Genomic DNA, 19895 nt, shown 5'->3' with positions numbered 1-19895 from the left:
GCATTGAATTAGGAGTTAAAAATGGATAATGTCATAAAAATATTTCCCATCCACTAAAAAGAAAATAGTGAGATATATTTTTAAACTATTTTACCATTTTAATATTTTAAAATGCCCTCCCTTTGCTCCTATTCCAACTAGATCTCCACATAATTGGTTATGTTTACTAAGAGACCTAGCATTTTTCCTCAAATGGTCCAGGCTCTGAAATGCCACATGGCTGAAAATTCATTATATAGCATTTTCCAATGGGTATCTTGGCCTAGGTCAAACTTCAGAATCTGAGAAAGCCAGGAGATCAAATGATAATTATCAACCCTGGATAAATTTTTATAGCAAAATGACAGCCCATGACCGGAGACTTGCTACTGCCTCCTCTTAGCATAACTACCTCTGTCTCTATGGCTTTATCACAGCAACAAACCTTTGCTCTGGGCAATTTCTTTAGAGGTAAGCACAATAAAAACCTGTCTATGAGAGCAGTTGCTGAGAAGCTATGATCAGCAAATAATGACCAGGGACTCCCTTTTATCATGTCTCTCTCCATCCACAGAGAAACCATACCAGCTTCCTCATCAGGCCAGTGGAGGAGTCAATGGCTGGTTTAGCAACAGGACTTCTTTCTGAAACTCTGAAAACCCCAGGGTAAAATGATGCTACTGAACAATTTCCTAATGTTGCTTTACAATGCAGCTCAAATTTGTGATTTTAAAAGCACCTCAGCCCACTGTGAGTTCACAGTTACCTTTCATGATTTGCAAATCTCAGTGTTTTTAACAACTCACTTTTGTACTGTGGCTATGGTGGTAACACCTGCACCTAATAGTTATTGCTTCTAATACCCTGGGCTGTCAGGGTGTACAGCAAATGAGAAGCAGTGGCAATATCTTCAACCTTTTCAAGTCTTAATTTACTCCTCCTACGTTTGAACATAAGCATACTGAGCCATCCTGAGCTGCCCTGTCATCTACCGGAGCCCGCGCCGTCTTGGCTCATGGGACCTCTGTCATCCACAGAGGCTGACTGCCCTGCTCCATCCCATGGAGGAAAAACAAGAAGATGGCAGGTAGACACCACCAGGGTCTTTCCCTCTGGAAGCTCTGATTTCTGAAGGTGAAAAATCTGTCCTCAGAGTACAAAAAACATATATATAGAATTTTTCGTGAGGTACCTGATGTGGCATTTCTGCAAGATATTCAACCTTAAACCACACTACAAAATCCAATTTCATCCCAACATTGTAAGGTCATAAACATTGTTTATTCTCTAATTTCAAAACACAAGTTATCTCTGTGTAATAATAATAATGGCAGGTATTTGTTAAACAGTCACTATGTGCCTGATACTATTCTAACCTTACCTCTGCATTAATTCATTTAATCCTCAAAACAACTCATTGTTACAATACGCCAGAACTCGAACCCCGCATCTGCCTCCGAAGTCTTTATCATACCGAGATAGATCAAGAATCATAGACACCTTTCTCCCTAGAGAAGTGAACCTCTTATGAAGCCGTCCAAGGACTCAGAAAGAAGTTGGCTACAGATACACCACAAAATGTCCCTGAATGGACCGGAAAACCTCCAAAGTTGTACATGTATAATAACTTTGCCTTGCTTTACCTTACCTGCAAAAGTCATTTGGCTGAAAAAATACGGCCCTGAGGTCAGATATCACCAGGGATTTTCAAAAATGGAAACGGTCCCACTGTGATTCTTTAGCTTTAAGGTGCTCTTGGCAAATTCTCTAGGGTACATACCTATCCTCCACCCTCTTACACGGTACACAAAGAGTTGATGACCACACCTCACCACAGGGTCACCAGCTACAGTGCAGGGTGATTTCCATCTGTCCCTTTCCTCCTGGGACCATGCAGGAAAAGCAACAGAGGATGGTACTGCCTAACCCACTGCCCCCAGCCTTTAGCGTTTTCACTGCTGACAGTCAGCAAATGCCATTTCTGTCTCCCGGCTGCCCCTAGGCTGCCAGACCCTGCTTTGCCCGCAGGCAGAAGGACCCCTGCAGAGCAGTCCTTGACCAACGCCAGCCAGCATGGGGCTTATAAATACTCCAGCTCCCTTGCCCCTGACAGGGACAACTCTGAGCTGTGATTACATTGTCTCCAGAGCCCCCTGCAAAATGTAGCCAAAGTTTCCCACCATGGAACTTGACTTAAAATTGCATACTAGCTTGATTGCCTTCCCTTCTCTGACCTACTTCCCCACTATTAGTGGGTTTCCTGGGATCACTTCATAATAAATCACTTCCCGGTCATCATTGTCTTGGATTTGCTTCTGGGGGTGAACTGAGAAAGACAGCAGAACATGCAGATGATCCCTCTAAAATCCCACCTCTCTGTATAATCTCAACAAGCATCTTGGGGTCATTAAGCCTTCTGCTCCTTGCAGTGGGAACCTTGGTCCCATAGGACAAATGGAATGATCCACTTATATTGTCCTTATCCTTGAGCTGCTTACTCCTCTATAATTTAAAAAATTGCAGAGGTCAAGTTCTTGTGAGAGATGACCAAAGTGTCCTCACATAATATTCCTGAATGAACTCACTTAATGAGGAAACTTTGAACTGAAGTCCACATAACTGTGGCTTCAACAGAAAGATAATACAATGGATTCAATGACTCTAAATGTTGGCCTAAAGCCTGCAAGCCACACAGATCCTTGTCCTACATAACTCTGTTCTCCAAGTGGGAGGTCTAAGAAATACAAGGCCATTGTCAGAGAACACCAGCCCACATCCCTCGTTTTAAAGTCTTGGTTCCACTGAATCAGATCCTTATGTTAGACATTTCTCAAAGTAGTTTTAAACTTTAATTACATACTCTACCAAAGCAAAGATCAAAATCTCTACAAAGGTCCTTTTTTATTTTTTATGATGAAGTATTTATTAGTTTGTCTCTTTGGAATAGATTTTCATACCCCAGGCCTGAAAAGAAATTCCACATAGAAATCATTCTCAAAACACGTTTTAAATACTTGAGAGTTTGTCTTTTTTTTTTCTCACCTCATTCAATGACTTGTTAATGAGGAATGATTTAAAAAGATTCTTATTAATAAGAAACACACTGCATTTCAAAAATATTTTTAAATGTAAAACCTATACACTGATGTTTGTAATAGAGAAATTCAGATCCAAAATTTCATCTCTACAGAGTGTCTAGATATGTGGTGCATTTCAAATCAATCAATGTGGTAGTAACAAAAGATTTGCTTTATGCAATGTGTCAGCCTAACTGAATGATATAACTACAATTTGTTAATATCCATGAGGACCAAGTAGAATGTCATCACTCTTATATGTACATGACGATGATAGTTTTGTATTTCTTTTCATCCTAGAATTTGAGCACTGATTTCTCTAAATATTTAGGATCCAAGGGATTTGAAAGAGATTCCTCCAAAATGTTTCAAAGTGAATTTCATGAGCTGTTCAAATGCACCCAGCCAGGAGCTTCAGGTTAGGACTTCACTTTGGATGGCCTGTTGAGGGGAAATCCACCCCCAGTAAAACGAGGGCCAGTTGGCTTGGCCGTTGAGAATGTGTTATCCATGGGTACTCTGTCCTTATTTCTGTAAGACAGGAGGTGAAAGTTAACTTCCTTAACGTCTTTTTCCTCTTCTAAGTGTGGTGTTCTCTAAGTTCCTAGGGTGAGGTAGCCACTGAACACGGCTTTGATTAAAGCTTCCAGTTTTAGACAAGGTGGTTGTTTAAATCTAATTAGGTGTTCACTGATAACACACAGAATTAGGGAAAGACACAATTAAATGTACCTTCTTAACGGTGATCTAAATGGGGACATTAAAGCTCATTATAACTCAATCACTATAGACTTGAGACTTCCAACTTGTAATCACCTTCCTGTTTTATAAAACATTTGTTTAGTTCCAAAGATCAGTCAGAAGAATCTTTCTCTTGGCTTAGTTATAATGACTAATTCACCATTTACCAACTTTTATATTCCAAAGTTGCAGTGGAAACTTATAAATATTTACCACACACACAAGATATCTTCATCAAACTTGGATATTTGTAAAATACAAATTTTCCAGACAGGCAGCAGTTATTATTAGAAATAGTTTAAGATACAAGAAAATCTGAGAAAGATAAATAAGATAGCACCTTTGGCAATAGATAAAGGAAAATCTACAACATATCTCCTTTAAATACACACACATATACACACATATTCACACACACACAAACACACATTTGCACACATCACATTCAGGTCTCCTGCAGAGGTAGCTTAAATTTACACAAATTCCCTATTGTGTATTTAGGGGTCTTAGAGAAAACATCTTTGGAATCCCTTTTTAAAAATAAAAATTAAGCTAACAACTAAGACCAAACCCAATTAGACTTGACAACTAGAAGTGATTCACCTTAAGGGAAAGAATTCCACCTTTGGGGAAAGAATCTGGCTAGTTCTGCAAACTCGAGACCAGCCTGGGGGTCCGGGGCAGGAGAGTCAGAGGCAGGTGGGTGAGGGTGCAGGTCAGGATGGAAACATGATGAAAAGGGTGTTTTACAAAAGTGAAAGAAGGCATAAAGGCAAAAATGGCATGAGCTGCTATTTTATAAAGAGCAAGTTTAGGGAAAACATCCATAGAGATTATTCTAAATAATTCCATTTGGAAAGAACCTGTGGAGGATTGACTAATCAATCCAGCAGTCTCTTAGCAGGATTGATTTCATTATTATTAAAAAAAAAAATCATCCTCCATAAGTAGGAGAAAAGCTTTAGCCTTGAGTGGATCCAATAAAGAGGATTCTTTCTAGTACTTGGCAACCTGCATACCTGATGGCTGGTGGATGCAGGCAGCCCCCTCCCCCATCCCTCTCTTGCCTTCAGTAACGTAACTTTCCCTCTCTGAAGGAACTTCAGCTTACCGCTGCTGGCTTGGTCTGAGGTGACTGATGGGAATGATGTCTCCTTTACACTGCCTTTGTAATATATTCGTAGACCATCACACTGGCCCCCTTCAGCCTCCTCCCTTCCAGTCCACACCCTCTCCGCACCCTGTTCTTGCCTCAGCATACTTTCCTTCAGCACCTGAATCCTTTTGCTCTTCTCCCGTAAACCCCTCTCTCTGTCTACCTCCAGTGTATGGATCCCCACCAAAATGGAACCGCCAATGACACACTAACCAGGTCAGAGTGGCTACAAGTAATGACCATTTTAGGGCAAGAAGAGGACAGGTAAAAGCAAGGATTCTAGAGCCGTGCTATCCGATAGAACTTTCTGCGATGATGGCAAAGCTCTCTATCTAGAGCCTAATGCTGTGTTCTCTACCTCCATGTGGCTATTAAGCAGTTGAAATGCGACTAGTGCACCTAAGGAACTGCATTCTTAATTTGATTTAGCTGTAATTCATTTTAATTTAAAAATCCACAAGTGGCCTATGGCTGGGGGCATTGCAGTTTTAGTGGATGTGCCACTGGGAGGGGCTGAGCCCACAGAGGGGCATTCCTTTTGGTTCCACAAGCTCTCTGTGTCCAGAAAACTGTGTGGAGGGTGTCCGGGAAGGGGATCAATAAGGTCAACAGGCCAAACTCCAGGGCCAAGGTGGGGAGTTAGTCAGCTCTAGAAAGTTAACTAACTGCTTAGCTAAGCTGGCTGTTTGTAACTGTGTAAACTAGACTGCTGGTCTCCAAAACGGGTTGCATTTACTCTACAAGATGAGTAAGATGACCCACTGGGAGGTGCAAAGAAGGTATTTAAGATTCTATTCATATTTTGTCTTTCAAAAATAAAAAAAAAATCTCAGTTTACTAATTACTGACAAAGTGACAATAGTATTTTGTACACAATTTACAGAAATTAAAATATATTGGAAGTAGAAAACTATTCTAAAAAATTTCATTTTAAAACTCAAAACAAATATATATTTAATATGCATGTATATATATGGGGGGCTACAAGCTCAAAAGTGTTTTACTGATAAGATAATGTAATCAAAATGCTTGAAGGCCACTGAACTGGACACATGCCTCACATTGGAACCAGCCATCAGCACGACCCTGGTGTTCCTAAAAGAAAACCACCGTGTTTCCACCCAACATGCACTAATTCACAACATTAATATCAGTGGTTCTCCAGCTTCCATGAACATGGAAATCCCCTGAGGAGTGACTGACCTGCAAATTTATCCAAAGCCTGCAGAATCCAAACATCTGGAAATGGGGCCTGGAAACCTGCATGTTCACCAAATCCCACCAGTGTATCTGAATCAGATAGTTGCCAGACCCAGACATCAAGACAGACCCACCGAAATTAGCTCTAATTTTTAGCAGGATTTTATTCTACCAAGAAGCTGGCATCTGAATGTGGAATGAGGGAATATTCTGATTTACAAGAAGGGCAAATTTTTCCTGGCAAATCCATTTGCATCGAGTTACTTTAAATAGTACTTTGTCACTGACAAATCACAGGCAGATGCCCCTCCTCCACCAGGTCCCTGCAGGGCCCACATGGATGAAATACCCAACTTGACTTAAACCCACGATGTGAGCCACTACAGAATCAACTAGATAAGTTGGGTAATGCCACACAGCCAAGCCAAGGTTCAAACCCACCGATTCCCTTGGGCCCACTCTCTCACCCTAGCCTTAAGCAAATGATGATAACCAAGTGAAGAGACATTTGTCAGTCCACATGTAGGTATCCTGAAAGCCCAAATGTCAACCTGAGAGGGCATCATCCTCTCCTCAGAGAAGAAGATCTCACGTCACGCCCCCAGCAGATACTGAAGGCAGTTACTAGACATAAAGATGGTTCAGAGACCGATTATCTAAAACATGGGTAAAAAATGATCTGTGGGGGCACCTGGGTGGCTTAGTTGGTTGAGTGTCTGCCTTCGGCTCGGGTTGTGATCCTGGGGTCCTGGGATCGAGTCCCATGTCGGGCTCCCTGCTCTGCGGGGAGCCTGCTTCTCCTTCTGCCTCTGCCCCCCTCCCTGTCTCTCATGAATAAATGAACTTAAAAAATCTTTTAAAAAAATGATCTGTGAGCTACTCATCATTACAGTGGCACACCTACGTTCTTGGAAAGAACAGCTTTACCAAGCCTCCACCCCTTAGCAAAATTACCTGTGTTTGTAAACGTGGATGTGCTTTTTGTTTGTACAAGCCTGATCGTGAACCTCATTTGCAAACATTGTTATGGCATGACTATCTCCAAACCATGAGAACAGTGTTGGGGGGGGGGGGCGTGCGGATCACACTGTTTCCTCTGCTCCATGTGAGGTCCACCAATGAGCAGATATTAATGGATCCCTGTTCAGGTCCTAAGGAGAGGCCTTAGTATCAGATGAGACATGCATATTGCTCTGACACAAACCAGTGGGGACCTGTAGAATGTCATTTGTTCACCCTGTGCCTTAGTTTACCCCCCATGGATTCCATGACTCTGTGACTGTCTGCCAATTATTTTCTTATCAGCAGGTAATAGGCACAACACAATTAGAAGAACATTTGACTAATTCTTACTTCTGAATGTATTCTTTACGTTTCTGAGCTAGGTATTTCTTCTTTAAGTTCATCAGTTCGTTGGTAAGTTTCTCGATCTCATATTTATATTCTTGGCTCTGCGATTCATACATATTCAACTCTGAAGACAAAACCTAACAGGACAAATAAAGCAGCATTAGCAGAAGAGACTCAGTGAGACAATATCCTTTCCTGAGATTTTTTCCTAATCTGCAGCCATTTACCTCAGTGAGGCAAGTGATATAAAACCATGCCCAAGTTTAACAGCTAATTCACTCACTTCTGCCAGTTCTCAAGGTCTGCGTCTAGGTAAAAATCTGACTGAGGTCTGCAGACTCCTAATCCAAAAATGACAAAAAGAACTCTCAGGCCACATTCAAGCAGGCTCACATATGAATGGTGTAAAGTCTTTCAGGTATACTGTGAGCAGAGACAGAAAAACTCCCAGACATACAGTATCAAACTGCATTTAAAGTCTTTTTAAAGAGCATTCAAGGAAGTCATCACTAGGGAGAGTGATTCATTTGATGATTATGGTAAAATTTATTCTGGAATCATCCTGCCACCACCACCACTAAGTAGGCATCAAATTTATGTGTTTTCCTAGGTTGCTGTTCTGTTAAATGTCTGTCATCTCTTTATGATGTTCTTTGGGACTCTGCACAGGTTCTTTCTTTCTCCCAGCACCACAGTACTTACCTCTGAGAAGCAGGGAGCTGATACGTGCATGGGAGAGTCTAAAGCATGTGTGATAAGAACCCTGATTATCTGCCTCTTCCACTCTGGTGTCCCATAGATGCTACTGGTCTCAGCTGAGCAGGAAGAGTGGGAATTTACTCATCTAAACAGGATGTGTAAAGCATGCCCAAGCTAGGAGTACACCCCACAGAAACCAGAGGGAAGGAAGGAAAGCTACCATTCTAAGGGGCATGCAACAGACGGATTTGTTTTTCCTCTTGCTCACTATTTTAAAAATTTGCACAAAAGGGGGATCGTTGTCTTCTGAGTATTCATCTGCCTCTGAACGCTTTCTCTTAATCGCTATGAAAATGATTCTGACTATGCTATCATGAGCTAAAGAATAGGACTTTCATGTTGGGACTTTCAGGTTCAGGTCTATTAATAGTCAAACAATTAGGAACAAAGGCTCTGTTTCCAAACAATGAATATAGCATTTCCTAAAAGAGCCCAGATAATGAGGACAAACTGGCAGACTGGCTGAGGACCACCACCTCTGAACCTCTTCCACAAGGGGTCACATTTCATCAGAGCAAAATTCTGGATTTCCTGAGTTAAAGGGTTAAAATACCAAAAAGCTCCTGTAAGCCATATAATGCAATCTAGCGCTGATGTGGCTATCTGACAGTAATGTGAAGACAGACATGTGCTTTTCTCATCTATACCCACTCCTGAGAAAATGAGCTTTTATTCTGCTTGGCATATACAATTGTTTAAAAGGATGAAAATAATCAAAAGATTATGCCTCATGCAAAATTTGAAATACATCTCAGGATACTCATATGAAATAAATACTGTGAGTGATAAGTTGAAAATTAATGTTCTAACTACACTTCTGTTTCATCTGCCTCTTTTAAAGTAGAAGGATGTGATTTTACAATGTCCTATTTGTGAAAGGATTGGAACTAGACGAGGAGCATGGCATCTGTATTACCCCAGGCAGAAAGGCAACGATTATTACCCCCATTGCGCAGGTAAGTGCCAGAATTCAGCCGGCGTGTGCTACATTCTGTGCATGCATATGTGTAAGACTTCCCTGACATGCCAAGAATATCTAAGTACTTGCTGAGGAGGTAAAGCTCCAGATACAATGGGAACACACACTTTTTGAGAAAACTTTTAAAAGGCACATGTAACAATAAAACATTCCATCTCCCCAGCTGAGGTTCTGAAGTCACTTAGGAGGGAATTTATGCTAACAGAATTCTAAAGTGATTTTACTTTCCTTTCATAGCAACTGATTTGAGAGATGGTCACGAAGGCAGGCCCTGGGGGCTGGAGACCAACCTGTGCTTTCTGCACATTTATTGCAGGTAGAAGGAAATAGCAAAAACCTGCTTGGGCACAGTGGTCTGCTTCTGGGGATGACGGTGTTAAAATGTTTCCTCTGTTCTTTCCCACCATCCAAGTCCTCTCATTCATCTTGAGAGCATCCCTATACACGACACCCCCCAAATTTCCATTCTGGTGCCATCATTCTCTCTCCAACTCTTTCTTTACTTGCTCACCTCCCTCTTTCAGGAAGCAGAGAATCGTGGGGTCTATTAGTTTAGCTGCAGGGGGGTAGCTCTGAGATGTGTCCTGTTCCTCCTGGGACTGGAATTCTCAAAAAGCCAACCTCTGTTGCATGTGGCATTGGGAGACCGGCTCCTTGTACCGAGACAGTAGACTTGTCCGGGTCCCTAGCGTGGGGCCAGGAAAAGGCAGAGGCTCCCACTTACTTTCAGCTGCTTGGTCTTCTCCCGCAGCGTGTGGCGGTAGATCTGTAGCTGCTCTGCAGCCTCGGGACCAGGCTGCCGGGCCAGGATGTGCTTTAGTTCCACATACAGTTTCTCCTTTTCCTGGTGGTGAGCAAAACCACAAGGGAGATGAACAGCCCCTTCAAGACAGGGAAAGTGCCTTTACCAGCAAGGTCGGGAGAACTTGGGACCATCCTAAGATACTTCGGAGTGCCACACTGATCACATTCACCATAGATTCTATCAAGAGTGCGTCCAGGGGCGCCTGGGTGGCTCAGTCGTTGAGCGTCTGCCTTCGGCTCAGGTCATGGTCCCAGGGTCCTGGGATGGAGCCCCATCTGTTTCCTGCTTGGCAGGAAGCCTGCTTCTCCCTCTCCCACCCCCCCTGCTTGTGTTCCTGCTCTTGCTATCTATCTATCAAATAAATAAATAAAATCTTAAAAAAAAAAAAAAGAGTGCGTCCAAACAATCCCAGTCAAGGGCTTAGGATGGGCCCAGCATTTGGATACAAATAATACGACATATGAGGAAGGAAAAGTCTCTCTCTACCTAAACTTATGATCACACAACTGAGAGACAAGGGCAGTGATGGAAGATTTGGACAAATGTGGCCAGTAAAAGTAGGGAGTGGGGGACATTTTTCGCAAAAATGTCATTTGGATTGTTGCTTAAAGAATGAGTAGGAGTTTTTCCCCAAGCAGAGAGAGAAAGGAAAGGTTTTTAGGCCAAGGTTCAGAGTCAGGACACGGGAGAAGTGAGTCTAGTTCAGTAGGTGCCCTGGGCCAAAGGAGCGAGTAGTGGAGAGAAAAGCCTGGGCTCATAGGTAGGTTCCAGGCTTTGTGGTTTGGGAGGAAAGGATGAGCTGTGCTTGGGTTTGTCTTCAGAGGAATAGCTCCAGCAGGAAGGCAGAGAACAGAGTGAGGAGACTGCTCAGGAGACCAGGATAAGCAGAAGATGAAAACAGATGGGCCTAAGATAGAATGGAAAGAAGGTAGATATGTGAAGACATTCCTGAGATAGAATCAGTGGGATTTGGGGAAAGATCAGACAAGTGAGGAAGGAAGGAGCAGGACCAAGAAGACTCCAAGGCTTATAATATGGACACCTTGGGGGCTGGCAGGTGATGGTAATGGAGGCAGGGAGGCTAGGAAAGAAGGGGTGTGGGGAAGGGGGAAGGAACTGTTCCCACATTCTCTTCTGATTATCAGGGGGTCTGGATATGTTGAGCTTGAGGTGTTGTGGGATATTGAGAAGAAGAGTTGAAAATGCGTTCAAACAAAAGTTCGAACAAAAGAGCAAGTTGGAACTGGAGGTGGGTCATGGCTAGGGCCATGAGAATGGCTCCATCAACTAGGGATGGCATTTGGGGTGGGCCAGAACAACGAGATCTTTGGGAGAGCCAGCCTATCAGGGGTAGGCAAAGAAGAAAGATCCAGAGAAAAGGGAAAGCAACTGAATGTCCCCCAACCAGGAAATGGCAGTGTTTACAAAGAGAGGCATGATTTGAGTGGTCAGTGATATCCGATGGGCTAAGAAAAGAAACAGAAGGGGAATTGAAAATGGCCTTGGGGAAGGCCTATTAGGATGACACCACTGACCATAGAGAGTTTACAATAACATTGGGGGAGCAAAACTCACAGAGGCTGGAGAACAAATCAGAAGTAGGAGGTAAAGAAAGCGAGTCTTTTAAGAAACATGACATGGGAGGGCGGAGCAAGATGGCGGAGGAGTAGGAGACCTGGATTTCTTCTGGTCTCAGGATTTCAGCTGAATAGGGATCAAACCATTCTGAACACCTACAAACTCAACAGGAGATCGAAGATAAGAAGAATAACAACACTCTGAACAGAAAAGCGACCACTTTCTGGAAGGTAGGACGTGCGGAGAAGTGAATCCGAGGCGATATTCGGGAGGAGAGACAGCGGGGGAGGGGGACTCCGTCGGCCACTTCTGGCAAGTGATAGAGCCGCGAAGCACAAAATCGGAACTTTTAGAAATCGGCTCCGCGGAGGGACGTCGCTGCAGTGGCTAAGCGGGGGGTGGAACCCTCGCGGGACAGTGTGGGCCCCTCGAGGGACAGGACCCTCGGGGTCACAGAAAGACCGGGGGTGCCTGAGTGCGGCAGAGCTCCCAGGTATCGGAGCGGGGAAGCCGGCTGCAGAGACAGAGCTGAGGCACGGGCTCTCAGCTCGGGGTTGCCATAAACTGTGATCTGCGGCCCAGTTGGGCCACTGCTCCTCCAGCAGGGACCCAACAAGCGGCAGAGCCGGGGAGACTCCCCTTCCTCCCCGGGGAGGAGCGGCACGGGAGCGCACCGCAGGGATCTGCTGGGTTTGGAGACTCCACACGGGGTCGGGTGCCAGAGATAGAAATGCTCGGTCACAGGCCGGGTGAGCACGGAGTGCGGCCAGAGACCGGGGACACAGGAGTGACTGCTTTTCTCTGGGACAGCACTGAGGAGCGGGGCCCCGAGTTCTCAGCTCCTCCGGGTGGAGATTGGGAGGCCACCATTTTCACCCTGGTCCTCCAAAGCTGCACCAAGAGATTGCAGGGAACAAAAGCTCCTGAGAGCAAACCAGAGCTGCTTCCTTAGCCCGGACTCATAAGGGAGGGGCAATTCCGCCACCGGCAAAGATATTTGGAAACCACGGCAACAGGCCACTCCCCCAGAAGATCAGCACAAACAGCCAGCAAGCCAAGAGCAAGTTCACCGATCAAGGAGAACGGGAGAACTCCAGCGCTAGGGGAATACGGCACATAGAATTCATGGCTTTTTTACCATAATTCATTAGTTTTTCAAAGTTAACTTTTTAACTGTTTTTTCTTATTTTTCTTTTTCCCTTTTTCAACCAACATCTTATCAATCCCTTTTTTAAAAAAACCATTTTTTATTTTTCATTTTTAGAGTCATATTTTATCCCTTCATAGTAGTTACCCTTATTTTTGGCATATATATATATGTTGTTTTCTCTATAAAATTTTGAGATACACTTTCCTCTAACAGATCAAAATATACCCTAAATCACTAGTGTATGGCTTTGTTCTAGTCTCCTGCCTGATCACATTCTCTCCCTTTTTTTTCTTTTTTTTTTCTTTTTCTTTTTCAATCTTCTTCTTTCTTTTTAAAAACAACTTCTTATCAATTCCTTTTATAAAATCTTTTATAATTTGCATCTTTACAGTCATCTGCCATCCCTTAATTGTATCAACCCTTACTTTGTACATATATAAGTTGTTCTTCCTTTAAAATTTTAGCAGGCACTTTCTTCTAACAGACCAAAATATGCCCAAAAGCTAGTGTGTGGCACTGATCTATGCACTAGCCTGATCATATTTGACCATATTCTGTTTTTTTGTTTTGTTTTGTTCTGTTTTTGTTTGTTGTTATCTTTTTCTTTTTCCTTTTTTTTTTCTCTTCTTTCTTTCCCTTTCTCGTCCCCTGGTTTCAGGTCTTTTCTGATTTGTATAGAGTATATTTGCTGGAGACGTTGTTAACCTGTTAGCATTCTGTTCTCTCATTCATCTGTTCTCCTCTGGACAAAATGACAAGAAGAAAAAAATCACCTCAGCAAAAAGAACAAGAGGTAGTACCGTCTGCCAGGGACCTACTCAATACGGACATTAGTACGATGTCAGACCTAGAGTTCAGAATCATGACTTTAAAGATACTAGCTGGGCTTGAAAAAAGTGTGGAAGTTATTAGAGAAACCCTTTCTGGAGAAATAAAAGAATTAAAATCTAACCAAGTCGAAATCAAAAAGGCTATTAATGAGGTGCAATAAAAAATGGGGGGACTAACTGCTAGGATAAATGAGGCAGAAGAGAGAATCGGCGATATAGAAGACCAAATGATGGAAAATAGAGAGGCTGAGAAAAAGAGAAATAAACAACTACAGGATCACGAGGGCAGAATTCGAGAGATAAGTGATACAATAAGATGAAACAAAAGTAGAATAATTGGGATCCCAGAAGAAGAAGAAAGAGAGAGAGGGGCAGAAGGTATATTGGAGCAAATTATAGAAGAGAACTTCCCTAATGTGGAGAAGGAAACACGCATCAAAATCCAGGAGGCACAGAGAACCCCTCACAAAATCAATAAAAATAGGTCAACACCCCGACATCTAAAAGTAAAACTTACGAGTCTCAGAGACAAAGAGAAAATCCTGAAAGCCGCTCGGGAGAAGAGATGTGTAACCTACAATGGTAGAAACATTAGATTGACAACAGACCTATCCACAGAGACCTGGCAGGCCAGAAAGGACTGGCATGATATCTTCAGAGCACTAAACGAGAAAAATATGCAGCCAAGAATACTATATCCAGCTAGGCTCTCATTGAAAATAGAAGGAGAGATAAAAATCTTCCAGGACAAACAAAAACTAAAGGAATTTGCAAACACGAAACCAGCCCTACAAGAAATATTGAAAGAGGTCCTCTAAGCAAAAAGAGAGCCTAAAAGCAGCATAGATCAGAAAGAAACACAGACAATATACAGTCACAGTCACCTTACAGGCAATACAATGGCACTAAATTCATACCTTTCAATAGTTACCCTGAATGTAAATGGGCTCAATGCCCCAATCAAAAGACACAGGCTATCAGATTGGATTAAAAAACAAGACCCATCGATATGCTGTCTGCAAGAGACTCATTTTAGACCCAAAGACACCCCCAGATTGAAAGTGAGGGGGTGGAAAACCATTTACCATGCTCATGGACACCAAAAGAAAGCTGAGGTGGCAATCCTTATATCAGACAAATTAGATTTTAAACCAAAGACTATAATAAGAGATGAGGAAGGACACTATATCCTATTTAAAGGGTCTATCCAACAAGAAGATCTAACAATTGTAAATATCTATGCCCCTAACATGGGAGCAGCCAATTATATAAGGCAATTAATAACAAAAGCGAAGAAACACATTGACAACAATACAATAATAGTGGGGGACTTTAACACCCCCCTGACTGAAATGGACAGATCATCTAAGCAAAAGTTCAACAAGGAAATAACGACTTTAAATGACACACTGGACCAAATGGACTTCACAGATATATTCAGAACATTCCATCCCAAAGCAACAGAATACACATTCTTCTCTAGTGCCCATGGAACATTCTCCAGAATTGATCACATCCTAGGTCACAAATCAGGTCTCAACTGGTACCAAAAGATTGGGATTATTCCCTGCATATTTTCAGACCACAATGCTTTGAAACTAGAACTCAATCACAAGAGGAAAGTCGGAAAGAACTCAAATACATGGAGGCTAAAGAGCATCCTACTAAAGAATGAATGGGTCAACCAGGAAATTAAAGAAGAATTAAAAAAATGCATGGAAACCAATGAAAATGAAAACACAACTGTTCAAAATCTTTGGGATACAGCAAAGGCAGTCCTGAGAGGAAAGTATATAGCAATACAAGCCTTTCTCAAGAAACAAGAAAGGTCTCAAATACACAACCTAACCCTACACCTAGAGGAGCTAGAGAAAAAACAGCAAATAAAGCCTAAACCCAGCAGGAGAAGAGAAATAATAAAGATCAGAGCAGAAATCAATGAAATAGAAACCAAAAGAACAGTAGAACAGATCAACGAAACTAGGAGCTGGTTCCTTGAAAGAATTAACAAGATTGATAAACCCTGGCCAGACTTATCAAAAAGAAAAGAGAAAGGACCCAAATCAACAAAAACATGAATGAAAGAGGAGAGATCACAACCAACACCAAAGAAATACAAACAATTCTAAGAACATATTATGAGCAACTCTAGGCCAGCAAATTAGATAACCTGGAAGAAATGGGTGCATTCCTAGAGATGTATCAACTACCAAAACTGAACCAGGAAGAAATAGAAAAACCTGAACAGACCTATAACCAATAAGGAAATTGAAGCAGTCATCAAAAATCTCCCAACAGACAAAAGCCCAGGGCCAGATGGCTTCCCAGGGGAATTCTATCAGACATTTAAAGAGGAACTAATACCTATTCTCCTGAAACTGTTCCAAAAAATAGAAATGGAAGGAAAACTTCCAAACTCATTTTATGAGGCCACCATTACTTGATCCCAAAACCAGACAAAGACCCCATCAAAAAGGAGAATTACAGACCAATATCCTTGATGAACATGGATGCAAAAATTCTCACCAAAATCCTAGACAGTAGGATCCAACAGTACATTAAAAGGATTATTCACCATGACCAAGTGGGATTTATCCCTGGGTTGCAAGGCTGGTTCAACATCCGCAAATCAATCAACGTGATACAATACATTAAGAAAAGAAAGAACAAGAATCATATGATCCTCTCAATAGATGCAGAAAAAGCATTTGACAAAGTACAGCATCCTTTCTTGATCAAAACTCTTCAGAGTATAAGGATAGAGGGTACATACCTCAGTATCATAAAAGCCATCTATGAAAAACCTACAGCGAATATCATTCTCAATGGGGAAAAGCTGAGAGCTTTTCCCCTAAGGTCAGGATTGCGGCAGGGATGTCCACTCTCACCACTGCTATTCAACATAGTATTAGAAGTCCTAGCCACAGCAATCAGACAACAGAAAGAAATCAAAGTCATCCGAATCGGCAAAGAGGAAGTCATACTCTCACTCTTTGCAGATGATATGATACTGTATGTGGAAAACCCAAAAGACTCCACCCCAAAACTGCTAGAACTCCTACAGGAATTCAGTAAAGTAGCAGGATATAAAATCAATGCACAGAAATCAGTGGCATTCCTATACACCAACAACAAGACAGAAGAGAGACAAATCAAGGAGTCGATCCCATTTACAATTGCACCCAAAACCATAAGATACCTAGGAATAAATTTAACCAAAGAGGCAAAGGATCTGTACTCAGAAAACTATAAAATACTCATGAAAGAAATTGAAGAAGACACAAAGAAATGGAAAAACATTCCATGCTCATGGATTGGAAGAACAAACATTGTGAAGATGTCAGTGCTAACTAGAGCAATCTACACATTCAATGCAATCCCCATCAAAATACCATCCACCTTTTTCAAAGAAATGGAACAAATAATCCTAAAATTTGTATGGAACCAGAAGAGACCCCGAATAGCCAGAGGAATATTGAAAAAAAAAGCAAAGCTGGCGGCATCACAACTCCGGACTTCCAGCTCTATTACAAAGCTGTCATCATCAAGACAGTATGGTACTGGCACAAAAACAGACACATAGATCAATGGAACAGAATCGAGAGCCCAGAAATGGACCCTCAACTCTATGGTCAACTTATCTTTGACAAAGCAGGAAAGAATGTCCAATGGAAAAAGAACAGTCTCTTCAACAAATGGTGTTGGGAAAATTGGACAGCCACATGCAGAAGAATGAAACTGGACCATTTCCTGACACCACACACAAAAAGAGACTCCAAATGGTTGAAAGACCTAAACGTGAGACAGGAGTCCATCAAAATCCTAAAGGAGAACACAGGTAGCAACCTCTCAACCTCAGCCGCAGCAACTTCTTCCTAGAAACATCGCCAAAGGCAAGGGAAGGCAGGGCAAAAATGAACTATTGGGATTTCATCAAGATAAAAAGCTTTTGCACAGCAAAAGAAACAGTCCACAAAACCAAAAGACAACCGACAGAATGGGAGAAAATATTTGCAAATGACATATCAGATAAAGGGCTAGTATCCAAAATCTATAAAGAACTTCTCAAACTCAACAGCCAAAGAACAAATAATCCAATCAAGAAATGGGCAGAAGACATGAACAGACATTTTTCCAAAGAAGACATCCAAATGGCCAACAGACACATGAAAAAGTGCTCCACATCGCTTGGCATCAGGGAAATCCAAATCAAAACCTCAATGAGATACCACCTCACACCAGTCAGAATGGCTAAAATTAACAAGTCAGGAAATGACAGATGTTGGCAGGGATGTGGAGAAAGGGGAACCCTCCTACACTGTTGGTGGGAATGCAAGCTGGTGCAACCCCTCAGGAAAACAGTATGGAGGTTCCTCAAACAGTTGAAAATAGAGCTACCATACGATCCAGCAATTGCACTCCTGGGTATTTACCACAAAGATACAAATGTAGGGATCCGAAGGGGTACGTGCACCCCAATGTTTATAGCAGCAATGTCCACAATAGCCAAACTGTGGAAAGAGCCAAGATGTCCATCGATAGATGAATGGATAAAGAAGAGGTGGTATATATACACAATGGAATATTATGCAGCCATCAAAAGGAACGAGATCTTGCCATTTGCAACGACGTGGATGGAACTGGAGGGTTTATGCTGAATGAAATAAGTCAATCAGAGAAAGACATGTATCATATCACCTCACTGATATGAGGAATTCTTAATCTCAGGAAACAAACTGAGGGTTGCTGGAGTGGTGGGGGGTGGGAGGGATGGGGTGGCTGGGTGATAGACATTGGGGAGGGTATGTGCTATGGTGAGCACTGTGAATTGTACAAGACTGATGAATCACGGATCTGTACTTCTGAAACAAATAATGCAATATATGTTAAGAAAAAAAAAGAAGAAGATAGGGGAAGAATGAAGGGGAGTAAGTCAGAGGGGGAGACGAACCATGAGAGACGATGGACTCTGAAAAACAAACTGAGGGTTCTAGAGGGGAGGGGGGTGGGGGGATGGGTTAGCCTGGTGATGGGTATTAAAGAGGGCACATTCTGCGTGGAGCACTGAGTGTTACGCACAAACAATGAATCATGGAACACTACATCAAAAACTAATGATGTAATGTATGGTGATTAACATAACAATAAAAAATTTAAAAAAAAAAAAGAAACATGACATGGGAAGAACAGAGATCTGGAAGTAGTTTGAGAGAACAGGTAAAAAGCCAAGAAAACTAGGATGTATACCCTTGTAGAACTAAAAGAAAGGGCTTGCTAGGAACCCACAGCAAATCATAATTTCATAATTGAATTTATCCAACAAACAATATAGAATTCCCATTTGTACCCTAAAGTTTAATTGCTTGTAATGTGTTTTCAGATTCTTGAACTAAAGAAACTACATACAAGGGAAGATTTGTTTCTTAGGCATCTCAGTTCTGGATTCCCATTTCTCTAAACTGCAATAATTTGAGCAAACTTTGATAAAGACTAGTGTGTCTATTCATTTGTCTCCGTACATATTTATTTCTTTAAAATAATTATGTTAAAGAAAAAAATATAAGTAAAAGCCCTCTCAATAAATGACACATCCAAGCAAACAGAAACTGATTTTTACCTGGAGCTAAATATTCTTAGCATTGTCATCAAATAATCCGTTTTTGACAGAGAACATGAGAATCATTTTTTAAAAAATCAATAGAAAAAAATTCATTAACCACTCATTGTTACCATTTGTTTTAGATTTTTCTTCCCCCTGGCCAAATTATAGAAATTTTATCACAAATAACATGACTCTACTTTCAAAAGAATGTATATAACTTAAGAATTAGTTGGTTGGAATAAGATTCTGGAGAAACATGTATCAAAAAACAATACTCACATTTAAGAAATAATTCCAGAAATAAGGAAATCCAAAAGCCCATGCAAAAGAATATAACTTGAACAAATAGAATTACAAAGTGGTGGATTTTCCTTTGTTGTACAACACCTCCCATCACACCTTACAATATAAACTTCCCAGTAAATGGATGTAGCAAGCAATGGGAAAGATGTCAGGAGGTGAGTTTATTTTCTATAGCCACTTAATGCCTGCTCTGTTGGAGAAATAACACTTCTGACAAAGCTTCAAGATTCAATCTGGAGAGGGTAATAAATATGTGGAAAAGCCCATGAAACTGTTTTGTCCATTTCTTTTAGCTCCCCTTCCTCTCTACCGGAATACAGGTGGACTTGAAAAGTAAAGAATGCCACAAAGACAAGGGGGAAGCAATCTGGCTTGGGATATAATAA

The 19895-nt window shown here is 41.7% G+C and overlaps 1 protein-coding gene across 2 annotated transcripts in view; it reads right to left on the bottom strand.

The window, feature by feature from the left end:
- Positions 1-2875: 2875 nt before the first annotated feature.
- CFAP58 (cilia and flagella associated protein 58) overlaps positions 2876-19895 on the bottom strand; it is a 108608-nt gene continuing 91588 nt past the window's right edge. The window contains exons 16-18 of one of the 2 annotated variants that reach the window (XM_027596395.2): positions 9966-10085; positions 7507-7640; positions 2876-3587 (exon numbers count right to left, since the gene is read on the bottom strand). In XM_027596395.2, the coding sequence (XP_027452196.1) occupies positions 3476-3587; positions 7507-7640; positions 9966-10085 (366 nt within the window). In that variant the 3' untranslated portion in view covers positions 2876-3475. Of the gene's footprint in view, positions 3588-7506; positions 7641-9965; positions 10124-19895 lie in introns of those variants that run through there. The other variant, XR_003520354.2, reaches the window with a different exon arrangement.

This window comes from Zalophus californianus, chromosome 15 (genome assembly GCF_009762305.2).
Source record: "Zalophus californianus isolate mZalCal1 chromosome 15, mZalCal1.pri.v2, whole genome shotgun sequence".
Classification (NCBI taxonomy): domain Eukaryota; kingdom Metazoa; phylum Chordata; class Mammalia; order Carnivora; family Otariidae; genus Zalophus; species Zalophus californianus.
Note: the sequence above shows the minus strand (reverse complement) of the source record. Positions and strands in the feature narration are given on the sequence as shown.